This window comes from Ornithorhynchus anatinus, chromosome 16, assembly GCF_004115215.2.
Source record: "Ornithorhynchus anatinus isolate Pmale09 chromosome 16, mOrnAna1.pri.v4, whole genome shotgun sequence".
In the NCBI taxonomy this organism is placed as follows: domain Eukaryota; kingdom Metazoa; phylum Chordata; class Mammalia; order Monotremata; family Ornithorhynchidae; genus Ornithorhynchus; species Ornithorhynchus anatinus.
In genome coordinates, this window is record NC_041743.1 from 42,539,726 (window position 1) to 42,552,714 (window position 12,989).

Here is a 12,989-nt window from a genome sequence, read left to right on the forward strand (position 1 = left end):
AGACACCCATGGTGGGACAAAGTTTTAAACCCCCATCATGAGACCACACCCCGGCCCCCTCAGGGGAGACCCTGGATGCCACGCAGACCACTGGGAAGATGCCATGACTCTCGGCACGGGTCTGGGATTCAGAAGGTCATGGGTTCCAATCCCCGCTCCAACACTTGTCTGCTGAGTGACCTTAGGCAAGTCGCTTTACTTCTCCGTGCCTCAGTTCCCTCATCTGTAAAATGGGGATTGAGACAGTGAGCCCCATGTGGGACAGGGACTGTGTCCAACCCGAGTTGCTTGTATCCAGCCCAGTACAGTTCCTGGTGCGTAGTAAGCGCGTAACAAATACCATCGCTGTTATTATTAGAGAAACAGCGTGGCTCAGTGGAAAGAGCACGGGCTTTGGAGTCAGAGGTCTTGGGTTCGAATCCCAGATCTGCCACCTGTCAGCTGTGTGACTGTGGGCAAGTCACTTCACTTCTCTGTGCCTCAGTTACCTCATCTGTAAAATGGGGATTAAGACTGTGAGCCCCACGTGGGGCCACCTGATTCCCCTGTGGCTACCCCAGCGCTTAGAACAGTGCTCTGCACATAGTAAGCGCTTAACAAATACCAAATTATTATTATTATCTTCCCCCGTGCCGGGACTAAACCCAGCCCTTGCCCCTCTGGGCTCCTCACCTAATCCAGAACAGGATAGGAGCGGGGTGAGCCAGGTGGGGACACAGACCAGGCAGCACCGCCGCTCACTTGGCGTGTTCCCGGCCCCCGGATCCCGTCGGGAAGCCAGTCCTGGGTCAGGGCCGCACTCCGGTTTAATGAGGAGGACTGTCACCTAGTTTTTGGGGAGCGAGCCACTTAGCCAAAAAACCGAGAGCCTCTCGAAATGGAGGGAGAGGTCAGGCCCCCGGCAATAGCAATGCCTCCAACCCTCGCCTCTGCTCCTTCTCACCTCAAAACAATGGACCCTCAGCCTCTTGTTTGGAAGCAGGGGGAGACCGGCGGGAACAAACCGCCCCAAAGGTCACCAGGGCACGAGAGGCCAGGGCAGCCATTAAAGCAGGAGCTGCATCCCAAAGTCGATAATAAGAATAATCATTGGGTATTTGTTAAATGCTTAGTATGTACCAAGCACTGTTCTAAGCACTGGGGTAGATAAGCGGTAATCATTCATTCTATCCTATTTATTGAGCACTTACTGTGGGCAGAGCACTGTATTAAGCGCTTGGAAAATACAATTCGGCAACAGAGACAATCCCTACCCAACAACGGGCTCAGGTTGGACGCGGTCCCTCTCCCACATGGGACTCGCAGCCTTAATCCCCATTTTACAGATGAGGGAACTGAGGCGGAGAGAAGTGAAGCGAGTTGCCCAAAGTCCCACAGCAGACATGTGGCAGAGAGTTAGAAGCCACGCCCCGTGATTCGCGGGCCTGCGCTCTTTCCACTAGACCATGCTGCTTCCCTTAGAGTTGGAGGTCATCCGGTCCAGCCCCCTGCCTCCAGATGGGCCGATTCCATAAACCACCCGGGGGCCCCCGACCCCCTTTTTGTTTTTCTGTTCCTTCCCCAGGAGGGATCACCCCTTCTTCTCCTCCTTCCCTTCCGCCACCTGCGACTCCTCCATCTGCAGAGCCGAGCAGCCGGGCCGGGCTGACGTCTCGGCTGGCTTCTCCCCTCCCTGCCCGGTCCTCTGTTTCCTTGTGGCTCAAGCCGGGAGCTCGGACCACTCCCCTCCGGGACCCCCCCGGTCCGCTCCACCTTGCTTTGTCCTTGAGGCCGGCGCCCCTCCCCGCTTTTGGGGAGAGCCAAAAATATCTTTCCGGCATTTGGTGGGTTAGCTTCACTAGTCAGCGAGCTACCTGAGAAGAAAAGCGGATGCAGAGGGGATCCGATCCCGCAGTGAGTGGAGGGAGGGAGGGACGGAGGGGCGGGGGGGCGGCTTGGATGGAGCCGGATCGGGAAAGGGGCAGCCCCCACCACCGAGACCGGGCATTCCGGATGTTCGGCGCCCGGGGCGCCTGAGCCGCGTGATCTCGTTCGTCCCGATGCCCGCGTCCTTGGGAAATCCACCGGAGGCAGAGACTGTCACCTGCCCACGAGGGCCGGGGAGGGTTAAGTGACTTGCCCCGGGTCAGACGGCGAACTAGGGCAGAGCCGGGACTAGAAGGAACGTGGCCTAGTTGAAAGAGCACGGGGCTGGGGGCCAGGAGACCTGGGTCCTACTCCCAGCTCTGCCAGGTACCTGCTGCGTGACCTTGGGCAAATCTCTTAGCTTCTGTATGGTTCGGTTTCCTTTTGTGTAAAATGGGGGTTCAGTGCCTGCGCCTTGGACTTTGAGCCCCATGTGGGGCAGGGACTCTCTCTGACCTGATTATCTTGTATCTAGTCAAGTATAATGTCTGGTATAGCCCTTAACAAATACACTATTTTTTATCATTATTATTATTATCATCACAGGTGTGACTCCCAGCCCAATCCTTTGAAGTTTTAGGATTACACAAACACACACAAGTCACAGGCATCACTTTGAGTCCCCTAATCCTCAGCAGCACCCCGGGCATAGCATCGCCCTCGCAAAGGTAATTCTCCCTAGGGAAGCAGCGTAGCCTAGTGGGAATAACAACGTTGGCATTTGTTAAGCACGTACTATGTGCAGAGCACTGTTCTAAGCGCTGGGGGAGATACGGGCAATCGGATTGTCCCACGTGGGGCTCACAGTTAATCCCCATTTTACAGAGGAGGGAACTGAGGCCCAGAGAAGCGAAGTGACTTTCCCAGAGTCACGCAGCAGACAAGTGGCGGAGCTGAGTTTAGAACCCATGACCTCTGACTCCCAAGCCCGGGCTCTTGCCACTGAGCCACGCTGCTTCTTAATTATTACCAATGTCCCTCCAGCAGCTTCCACCCCCGTCTGTCCCGTCAGACTCCAGTCTCTCCAGCAGCTGTGCCAGCGCCTTAGCCCCGCCGCTCTCCGAAGCTCCCATCCCGTCAAGGACTCCTAAGTCCCCGCGACCAAACCCGTCCATCGTCCCCAGATGGCATTTTCCCTCCCGCAGAGCCGAGCCCGCCCGCTCCCCCTGCTCTCCCTTCCCTCCGGCCCAGGGAGAGGAGAGCCTCTGCCCCTCTCCCTCCCCGGCCGGGTTGACGTCGAGTCCTCGGCAAAAACGGCTCGGTGCCAGGACGATCCCAGGAGGCTGCGGAGCGACGGAGCTGAAGTGAAACCAGGTTTTCGGCGGCGGGGCTGTGAATGAGTCTGGGCTGGGCCCAGACTTGACGCTGCCCATGATCCTTCCCGCCCCCGCGGCACACGGGAGGAGTTTTGGAGGGTGAGGGGGTGGAGGGGCGTCTTGTCCGACAGCAGGGTCGCCTCTGAGGACCTGGGGGATCCCATTGAGCACTGGAGGACCTCTGGAACTTAGTGAAGTTGATCATTATTATTACTACTACCAATAATTATTATGGCATTTGTTAAGCGCTTACTATATCCTAAGCACTGGGGTAGATACAAGGTAATTGGGTTGGACACAGTTATATCGTCCTTTCTCAAGCATTTAGTCAGTGTATCGCACATAGTGAGGACACAATAAATACGATGGATCAATTGACGCAGTAGAATTATTAAATATGATCCCTGCCCTCAAGGAGCTAGCAGCGTGGCTCAGTGGAAAGAGCCCGGGCTTGGGAGTCAGAGGTCATGGGTTTGAATCCCGGCTCTGCCACTTGTCAGCTGTGTGACTGTGGGCAAATCACTTCACTTCTCTGGGCCTCAGTTACCTCATCTATAAAATGGGGATGAAGACTGTGAGCCCCACGTGGGACAACCTGATTACCCTGTATCTACCCAGCGCTTAGAACAGTGCTCTGCACATAGTAAGCGCTTAACAAATACCAACATTAAGTGACAGAAGACATGTGGTAGATGCTGTGAAAACTGACTAATAATAATAACGATGATTGTGGTATTTGTTAAGCAGCGTGTCAAGCACTGTTCTAGGCGTCAGGGTACGTAGAAAGTAACCGTGTTAGACAATGGTCCCTGCCCCTCATGGAGCTCACAGACTAAGTAAAAGGGAGAACGGGGATTGAATCCCCATTTTACCGAGGGGGAAACTGAGGCCCAGAGCAGTGAAGTGACTTGCCCAAAGTCACACAGCAGGCAAGTGGCAGATCCGGGATTAGAACCCGGTTCCTCTGAGTCCCGGGCCCGGGCTCAGGCCACTAGGCCAGGGCGGGGCTGAGCTCATGGGCCGGGGTCCCGCCGGACCAGGGAGGTGACAGACCCCCAGACTGTTATGGCATCCGGTACGGGGATTGGAAACTTCCTCTGCCCTGCGCCGGCGGACCGGGGCTTGAGCGTCCTCCATCTTGGCGCTCCAGTTAGCAAGAGTTCCAGGGTCCCTCATCTGCTAAACACGGGGAGCGGGAGCCCGAGCGGAGCAACGCCTTCAAGAAGCATTTTTATCTGTTGCCATAGTGATCTGGATTCCTTGGTCCTCAACACCAAGATAGAACACGAGAAGGGAGGTGGGTTACTTCTCGAGACCTTGCGCTCTGGCTTGGGAAGAATGACTCTGCCCTTTTTCCGAGACGCCCCCCCCCAAATTCCACCTCCTCCAGGAAGCCTTCCGTGCTGAATTCTCACCTCCTCACGTTCACATCAACCCCACAGCCACCTTTAGCACCTGAGCTTTGTACATCTACCCGCGGCATTATATTTACGGTCTACTGACCTACAAATCCGCTACTGTGTGACCTTGGACAAGTCACTTCACTTTTCTGTACCTCAGTTACCTCATCTGTAAAATGAAGATGAGGGCTGCGAGCCCCATACGGGTCATGGTCTGTGACCAGCCTGGTTAGTGTGTATCTACTCCGGTGCTTAGTAAATAATGACGTTGGTATTTGTTAAGCGCTTACTATGTGCAGAGCACTGTTCTAAGCGCTGGGGGAGATACAGGGTCATCGGGTTGTCCCACGTGAGGCTCACAGTCTTCATCCCCATTTTACAGATGAGGTCACTGAGGCCCAGAGAAGTGAAGTGACTTGCCCACAGTCACACAGCTGACAAGTGGCAGAGTCGAGTGCCTGGTACATAGTAAGCGTTTAACCAACACCATAAAAAAAATCACTGATATATGTTCTAGCTACACTCCTTATTTATTCACATATTTATTCATTTTTTAAATCATCCGTAGTCTTGCTCTTAAGAGTTATATCCTTGTTCCTTATTCCCGTCTCACCCCGCTGGCTCCACAGCACTTACGTATGTATCCGCAATCAATTTATTTATATTAATGTCGGTCTCCCTCTCTAGAATGTAAGCTTCTTGTGGGCGGGGAATGTGTTTTTCCCAACTCTGTTGTATAATAATAATAATAATAATTATGGTATTTGTTAAGCGCTTACTATGTGCCAAGCACTGTTCTAAGCGCAGGGGTAGATAGAAGGTCATCAGGTTGTCCCACGTGGGGCTCACAGTCTTCATCCCCCTTTTACAGATGAGGGAACTGAGGCACAGAGAAGCGAAGTAGCTTGTCCGAGGTCACACAGCAGACAAGGGGCGGAGCTAGGATTAGAACCCAAGCCCGGGCTCCTTCCACTAAGCCACGCTGCTTCTCATAATTGGATTCTCCCAAGATCTCGGTACAGTGCTCTGCACACAGTAAGTGCTCGATCGATTTGATTCTCTCCCTCTCTCCCATGAGATTATAGGATCTTTGAGGGCAGGAGCCATGTTGCCTTCTAGTTTTATCGCAGTGCTTAGAACAGTGCTTGGCACACCCATCATCATTATTATGATGGTACAGTTCCCAAGAGTTTACACTCGGGAAATATCACTGAGAGACTGACGGGTTTTATAGTGCCTGTGTCTTTATCTACCGCCGTCGACGTCCCAAAAAACCACGGAGGACAGAGTGGTCCCCTGGGTTTTGAGGTTCGGATGCTCTACCTTGCCGGGGAATCCCCAAGATCGTTCCGGGGCCCCGAATGAAAACAAGCCTCTCGGGGGGAGGTCTCTCGGGTGACGCCAGGCTTTTGGGAGAGAAAACTGCGTCTTGGGAAGAGCGGGCGGAAGTTAAAACCGGCAAAATCCAAACAGCCCACTGGGAAGTGGATCCAACCGGTGACCCATCGGGATGTGGATTGGGATCCCCTTTTGGCTCCCAGTGGGGTGAGGATGGGCTGACTTTCTCCGCCTTGATTCCACCATATCGCGTGGACGTGGTCTCCTTAGCCTCCCCAGCATTCCCCGGACTGGCTGAGATCAACCGATCTATGGAATTTCCTGACTTACTTTTAATGGTATCTGCTCAGCGCTTACTATGCGCAGAGCATAATGCGATCGAGTTGATAGTCCCGATCCCTGCCCGCAAGAAGCTTCCAGTCTTCAGGGGGAGACGGCCATTAAAATTCATTTTAATAGGATGGGAGGGGTGGGGATTGAGTGGCCACAGGTGGCTCTCAATCAATCAGTCTTTATTGAGTGCTCACGTGTGCACAGCACTGTGCTAAGCCTCTGGAAGAGGATAGATAAAGTCTCAAAAATCCCCTTTGCCAACGCAGGCGCATCAGAAGAATGTTCCATGACTTTTGTCATGACATGTCCTAGAGAAGCAGTGGGGCTTAGTGGAAAGAACACAGGCCTGGGAGTCAGAGGACCTGGGTTCTAATCAGGCCACTTGCCTGCTGTGTGACTTTGGGTCTTCTCTGGGCCTCACTTTCCTCATCTGTAAAATGGGGAATCAATACATAATCTCCCTCCCTATTTAAACTGTGAGCCCCAAGTGGGACGGGGACCGCGTCCGACCTAATAATCACGTATCTGCACCGGGGCTTAGTACAGTGCTTGGCACGTAGTGAGCCATTCAAAAATACCACCATTATTATTATTCCACGTCTCATAGGTTCTGCAGTGGCGTCCTATGGAAGCTTTAGTGGAAATCTGAGGAGTATTAAGATTGTGAGCCCCACGTGGGACAGGGACTGTGTCCGACCCGATTGGCTTGTACCCACCCCAGTGCTTAGAACAGGGCCTGGCATGTTAAAAAAAAGATGGTATTTGTTAAGTGCTTACTTTGTGCCAGGTACTTTACACAGTAAGTGCTTAAATACCATAATAATCATTATATTATAATAATATTATTATTAATAATAAATATCACCACCACTACAACTTAGACTGTGTCCTGAGAGGGCCTCGGTTCCCTCCATCCCTTCCACTAGACTATAAGTTCATTGTGGGCAGGGAATGTGTCTATTATCGCATCGTACTCTCCCAAGCGCTTACTACAGTGCTCTGCACACAGTGAGCGCTCAATAAATACGACTGACTTCGGGGCCATCGCGCCCCCCTCCCAGGTCCCCGCGAACACGGGCTCTGACTGACTTCGGGGCCATCGCGCCCCCCTCCCAGGTCCCCGCGAACACGGGCTCTGCTTCCAAACTCCAAGACTCGGTGGCCGGAGCTGAGGGAACGTGTCCACCGGCTCTTGTACATCGTCCTCTCCAAGCGCTTAGTACAGTGCTCTGCACCCAGTAAGGTCTCGATAAATACAATCGAGTGATTGAGGCTGGTGGCGGAAATACCAACAGCCCTCACAAAGACGTCTGGCGGCATAGCGAAGCGGACCAGCTTGAACCGGGACGACCTCCCCCATTTAGCGGAGGGGTAGACCGAGTCCTCCAGATTCTTCCTTCTAGAACCGGATGGCCTCTTCCCAGCCGGTTGTGGCCCTCGATAGGCTGGGAGAGGGGAAAGGAGGGGTGTGTATGTGTGCGGTTGTGTGTCCGTCCGTCCGTCTGAGGAACCGGAGGCCGCTCTTACCTCCACTCCATCGGTTCCGCATCGGTCGAGAAGCGGCAGCCTGGCGCGGTGGATAGAGCCCGGGCCCGGGAGTCAGAAGGTCACGGGTTCCAATCCCAGCTCCGACACTTGTCCGCTGCGTGACCTCGGGCAGGTCACGTCTCTGGGCCTCAGTCACGTCGTCTGTAAGATGAGGATGGAGACTGTGAGCCCCACTGTGTCCAACCCCATTCGCTTCTCTCCACCCCGACGCTCGGCCCGGCGGCCGGCACGTAATGAGCACTTACCGAATGCCACGGGTATCGCTCTTACGGTTATCATCACGACGTCCCCGGGCGGGCCCGGATCTGACGCCGCGTCTCCCCCTCCCCGCTGCAGCGCTCCGCCGGCCGACGAAGCGATCGATGAGCCTCTCGCGGCCCCGGTCCCTGTCCTAGAGGTGTCTGGAGCGTGGGAAATCGAGGTGAGGAGGCCGGGCCCGGGGGGTTTCGAGGGGAGGCGGGCCAGGGGCTGTGCTTCTGGAGGAGGGGCCGGGCAGGAGGAAGGGCAGGAGGGCTCTCCAGATGCGGGCCGGAGGCGGTGGGCCCTGGTTGGCAGGGTGGCCGATTGGCTCTGAGAGGCTGGGCAGGGGCAACCTTGGCCCTCAACTGGGCCTTTGGGAGGGAGGCCTCCCGGCCTGTCGGTGCTCCTCGTCCCCAGCAGGTGGCGCCGTCGGCGGCTGCGGCGGCCGCCAGGGGGCGCCCCAGAACCCCGGCGGCACCTGGGGGGCGGGGCGGACTCGGAGGAGCGAGGTCCCGATTGGCTGGTCCGGGCAGGTCGCCGGGCCCAGGGACCAATCAGAGCCCAGATGGCCCGCAGGGGGCGGGGCCTGCGCGGGCGGGGCGTTGGGGGCGGCCAATTCAGAGTGCCGGTAGTCCGCCTGCTACTTATTAAGCGCTTACTGGGTGCTAATCGCTGGGGGCGGTAGGCAGTGATCAGATGGGACGTGCTCCCCGTCCCTGACTTCTCATTCATAGGCATTCATTCATCCAATCGTATTGATTGAGCGCTCCCTGGCTTTTCATCCAATCGTATTGATTGAGCGCTTCCTGGCTTTTCATTCATAGATAGTCATTCGTTCAATCGTATTTATTGAGCGCTCCCTGGCTTTTCATTCATAGATATTCATTCATTCAATCGTATTTATTGAGCGCTCCCTGGCTTTTCATTCATAGATATTCATTCGTTCAATCGTATTTATTGAGCGCTCCCTGGCTTTTCATTCATAGATAGTCATTCGTTCAATCGTATTTATTGAGCGCTCCCTGGCTTTTCGTTCATAAGCATTCATTCGTTCAACCGTATTGATTGAGCGCTCCCTGGCTTTTCATCCAATCGTATTTATTGAGCGCTCCCTGGCTTTTCATTCATAGATATTCATTCATTCAATCGTATTTATTGAGCGCTCCCTGGCTTTTCATCCAATCGTATTTATTGAGCACTCCCTGGCTTTTCGTTCATAGGCATTCATTCATTCAACCGTATTTATTGAGCGTGTCCCGGCTCTTCAATCCTATTCATTCATTCATGCAACCATATTTATTGAGCACTTCCTGGCTTTTCATTCATATTCATTCATTCATATTTATTGAGTGCTCCCTGGCTTTTCAATCATATTCATTCATTCGATTGCATTTATTGAGCACTCTCTAGCTTTCCGTTCATAGTCATTCATTCGATCGTATTTATTGAGCACCTCCTGGCTTTTCATTCATATTCATTCATTCCTATTTATTGAGTGCTCCCTGACTTGTTAAACGTATTCATTCATTCGATCATAGTCATTGAACCCTTCCTGGCTTTTCATTCGTATTCATTTATTCATATTTACTGAGCGCTCCCTGGCTTTTCAATCATATTCACTCATTCAGTCGTATTTATTGAGCACTCCCAGGCTTTCATTCACATTCATTCACTCACTCGATCGAATTACTGAACGCTTACTGTGTGCAGAGCACTGTACCAAGCGGCTGGGACAATACAACATAGCAATAAACAGGCGCATTCCCTTCCCTCAACAAATTCACAGTCAGAGAAGCAGCGTGGCCTAGTGGAAAGCGCACAGACCTGGGAGACAGAGGAACTGGATTCTAATCCCTGTTCTGCTGTTTGCTGTGTGACCTTGGGCAAGTCATTTAACTTCTCTGTGCCTCGGTTACCTCATCTGTAAAATGGACAGTGTCTTGATCCCCACGTGGGCTATGGACTGCGTCCAACTTGAGTGGCTTGTATCTACTCCGGTGCTTCGTACAGCGCCCGGCCCATAGTAAGCACTTCAAAAGTGCCATTGAAATAGAAGAAAAGAGGGCGGGAGATCAGATAGCCCCATTTTACAGATGCAGAGACTGAGGCTCAGAGTGGTTCAGTGATTTGCTCCAAGTCCCACAGCAGGTCAGTGGCAGGGCTGAGATTAGAACCCAGGTCTAACAACCACCACAGCAACGATAATCATAATAGTGATAAATAATAACAATAATAATACTTTCGGTTAAGCACTCACTATGTGCTGAGCATTGGCACCAAGCGCTGGGGCAGACACAAGAGTCCCACTCCTGAATCCCAGTCATTCATTCATTCATTCATTCATTCATTCATTCAATCGTATCTATTAAGTGCTTATCGTGTGCAGAGCACAGTACTAAGCGTTTGGGAAAGTACAGAACAGCAATTAACTGACATTCCCTGCCCATGACGAGCTCTCAGTCTAGAGGGACTGTCTAGAGTCCAGTCATTTATTCATTCAGTCATATAAATCTGTATTTATTGAGCATTAGAAGCATTAGAAGGTGCTTATTAGAAGCAGCGTGGCTCAGGGGAAAGAGCCTGGGCTCGGGAGTCAGAGGTCATGGGTTCTAATCCCACCTCTGCCACTTATCCGCTGGGTGACTTTGGGCAAGTCACTTCACTTCTCAGTGCCTCAGTGACCTCATCTGGCAAATGGGGATGAAAACTGTGAGCCCCATGTGGGACAACCTGGTCACCTTGTATCCCCCCAGCGCTTAGAAGAGTGCTTTGCACATCGTGAGCGCTTGATAGATACCAGCATTATTATTATTGAGTGCTTTCTGTGTGCAGAGCACCGTACTAAGCGCTTGGAAAGTACCATTCAGCAGCGGCTGGAGACAATCCCTCCCCGACGACGGGCTCACGGGCCAGAAGGGGGAGAGGACTCCTCCGCTCCGCCCGCTCGGCCGCCTCTCACCTCCCGGCAGCCCTACCCTGAAGCTCACGTCCCGTCTGGGGCCGGGGGTGGGCCGTGGAGACAAGAGCGATGGCTTCGGTCCCACGGCCGGAACCCCAAGAAGGCCCCGCGATGAAACCTGGGACGAGGGGGCAGAGGGAGGGCACGCTCCAGGCGAGCAGGTGCGGATCAGAAACCTGGGAGGAAGGGGGCTAGCCAGGCTTGGGGGCTGGGATCCCGGCTCTGCCACTTGTCAGCTGTGTGACTGTGGGCAAGTCACTTCACTTCTCTGCGCCTCAGTTACCTCATCTGTAAAATGGGGATCGACTTTGAGCCTCCCGCGGGACAACCTGATGACCCTGTATCTCCCCCAGCGCTTAGAACAGTGCTCTGCACAGAGTAAGCGCTTAACAAATACCAACATTATTATTATTGGGCCCAACACACACCGCAGGCCCCGACTATTGGTGATAGCAGCCTTCAAGGTGGAAGTGGGAACATTTATTGAGCGGCCTCTGGGCACGGTACACTCCACCAAACCTTTACGGGGAAGTACCAAGCCAAGTGACCTGTGCCCTGCCCGCGGGGAGTATACAATCCAATAGGCCGAGCCTCTAAGTGCTGAGTTTCGCATTGGCCTGGGTGGGAGGGGGAGACGATGCCCTAACGGGAGCGGGCAGAGGGGTGGGTGGGGCGGCTCCCGGCCGGCGGAAACCAGGCCGCTGCAGCGCAAGGCGGATTTCCCCAAGTCAGCTGGCGATGCTGCCAGGCAGAGTTCATTTCAGGAAGTTCTGGAGAGGTACTAGAGGCCAAACTCGCTCTCTCCCCTCACTGGTCTGCAGCTTGCCAGCTAGGCACTGTCTCCTCCTCCTCCTCCTCTCCCTTCTCCTCTCCCTCCTCCTCCTCTTCCTTTTTCTTCTCCTCTTTCTCTTCCTCCTCCACCTCCTCCTCCTTGTGCTTCTTCCCCTCCTTCCCTTCCTTCTCCTCCCCTTCCCCTCTTTCTCTTCCTCCTCCATCCTTCGCCTCCTCCTTTCTCTTCCTCCTCCTTCCCCTCCTACTTTTCCTTCTTTCCCTCCCTCTCCTCCTCCATCCTCCTCCTCCAGCCCCTCCCCAACCCCCAGAGCATGCAGGATCCTGAAGCAGAGAGGCAGGGCCTGAGGGAGAGGGCCCGGGGGTCGTAATGGAAAAGGGACCCCCCCACCCCCCCGGGACCCCCGGGCGTGGTCGAGGCAACTCCTCTGGGTGAGGAGGAAGTGTGGAGACACTAGGCAGGCTCTCGTGGAGGGGGCCCAGCATGAGATGCTCACACAGGAAGCGCTGAGGCGCACAACGAGGAGCTCCGCTTCCCCTCTGGGGACCCAGAATAGAAAAAAAAAAAAAGAGAAGTCGAGGCAGGCTCGGCCGAAAGAGCGGTAGGCCCGAGCGGGCGTCTGGGCCCGGGGGCGGTGAGAGGGGCGGGGGAGCCCGCGGGAGGACCAGCCGGCGTGGCAGGAGTCAGAGTGGGCGAAGCGGGGGGCAGGGCGGGTAGAGGCCACAGCTGCCTGCCGGGGAACCGGAGCCACCTCGCACCTGGGCAGGTAAGACTTCCGAGAGGCCGGCATGGCCCCCGAGGCGGGCACGGCCCGGGAAGATCCGAGACCCGTGGGGCGCCGGGGTCCGTCTTCCGGGCAAAGGGGTAGCGAGCAGAGGAACCCGCAGGAGGGGCGAGGGAAGGGGAGGCCCGGGGAGCGGGGGCCACCCGGCGGTTTGGCCACCGGGCCGCTCGGTGCTCGTGCTGTTCCACTGTGTTCTGTTTCTCTCACCCAGGGCTGCCGGCCATGGGCAACCTGATAAAGGTATTGGGCAAAGATTTAGAAAACTGTCCTCATTTTTTCCTGGATTTCGAAAGTAAGTCGTCCTGTGTTTGGGAGGCGCGTACGGATGCTGGAAGGAGGAGTCGCTGGTCTCCAGAGCCAAAGGGAAATCCAAGCC

The 12,989-nt window shown here is 54.6% G+C and overlaps 1 protein-coding gene across 7 annotated transcripts in view; it reads left to right on the forward strand.

Moving 5' to 3' along the window:
* The window catches only part of LOC100085192 (CYFIP-related Rac1 interactor A-like), a 37,302-nt gene that overhangs the window by 8,624 nt on the left and 15,689 nt on the right, over nucleotides 1-12,989 (forward strand). For 2 of the 7 annotated variants that reach the window (XM_029081254.2, XM_029081257.2), the window contains exon 2: nucleotides 8,177-8,261. Coding sequence is in view for 2 of the 7 variants with exons in the window: in XM_029081259.2 (XP_028937092.1) it covers nucleotides 12,836-12,905 (70 nt within the window). In the remaining 5 variants the exon portion in view is untranslated. Of the gene's footprint in view, nucleotides 1-1,797; nucleotides 1,894-8,176; nucleotides 8,262-12,076; nucleotides 12,596-12,824; nucleotides 12,906-12,989 lie in introns of those variants that run through there. The other 5 variants (XM_029081259.2, XM_029081256.2, XM_029081260.2 and 2 more) reach the window with 5 other exon arrangements.